Source organism: Pterocles gutturalis, unplaced genomic scaffold, assembly GCF_000699245.1.
Source record: "Pterocles gutturalis isolate BGI_N339 unplaced genomic scaffold, ASM69924v1 scaffold1101, whole genome shotgun sequence".
NCBI classification, from domain to species: domain Eukaryota; kingdom Metazoa; phylum Chordata; class Aves; order Pterocliformes; family Pteroclidae; genus Pterocles; species Pterocles gutturalis.
Genome location: NW_010105100.1, coordinates 1 through 238, shown reverse-complemented (window position 1 = coordinate 238; position 238 = coordinate 1). Strand labels below are relative to the sequence as shown.

The 238-nt window shown below is 47.5% G+C and overlaps 1 protein-coding gene across 1 annotated transcript in view; it reads left to right on the top strand.

Moving 5' to 3' along the window:
- LOC104471763 (zinc finger protein 692-like) overlaps nucleotides 1-211 on the top strand; it is a gene marked incomplete at both ends in the record, with an annotated part of 6,269 nt that extends 6,058 nt beyond the window's left edge. The window contains one exon of the mRNA XM_010087237.1: nucleotides 97-211. Coding sequence (XP_010085539.1) covers nucleotides 97-211 — 115 coding nt within the window. The remainder of the gene's footprint in view (nucleotides 1-96) is intronic.
- Nucleotides 212-238: the final 27 nt, after the last annotated feature.

Sequence of the window (238 nt, the reverse complement as noted above, 5' to 3'; positions counted from 1 at the left end):
TCCCGGGGAGGTTGCCACCAGAAGGTGGCTTTTGGGCTTCCTCCAAGCGCAGCTTCAGGGCTCCAACCTCTTTTCTTCTTTTTTCCCCCCAAAAAGCACCACAAAAAGTACCAACACGTCCACCAAAAGACCTTCACCTGCTCAGAACCCACCTGCGGCAAATCCTTCAACTTCAAGAAACATCTCAAGGAGCACGAGAAGCTGCACAGCGGTGAATTTTTTTTTTTTTAATTATAAA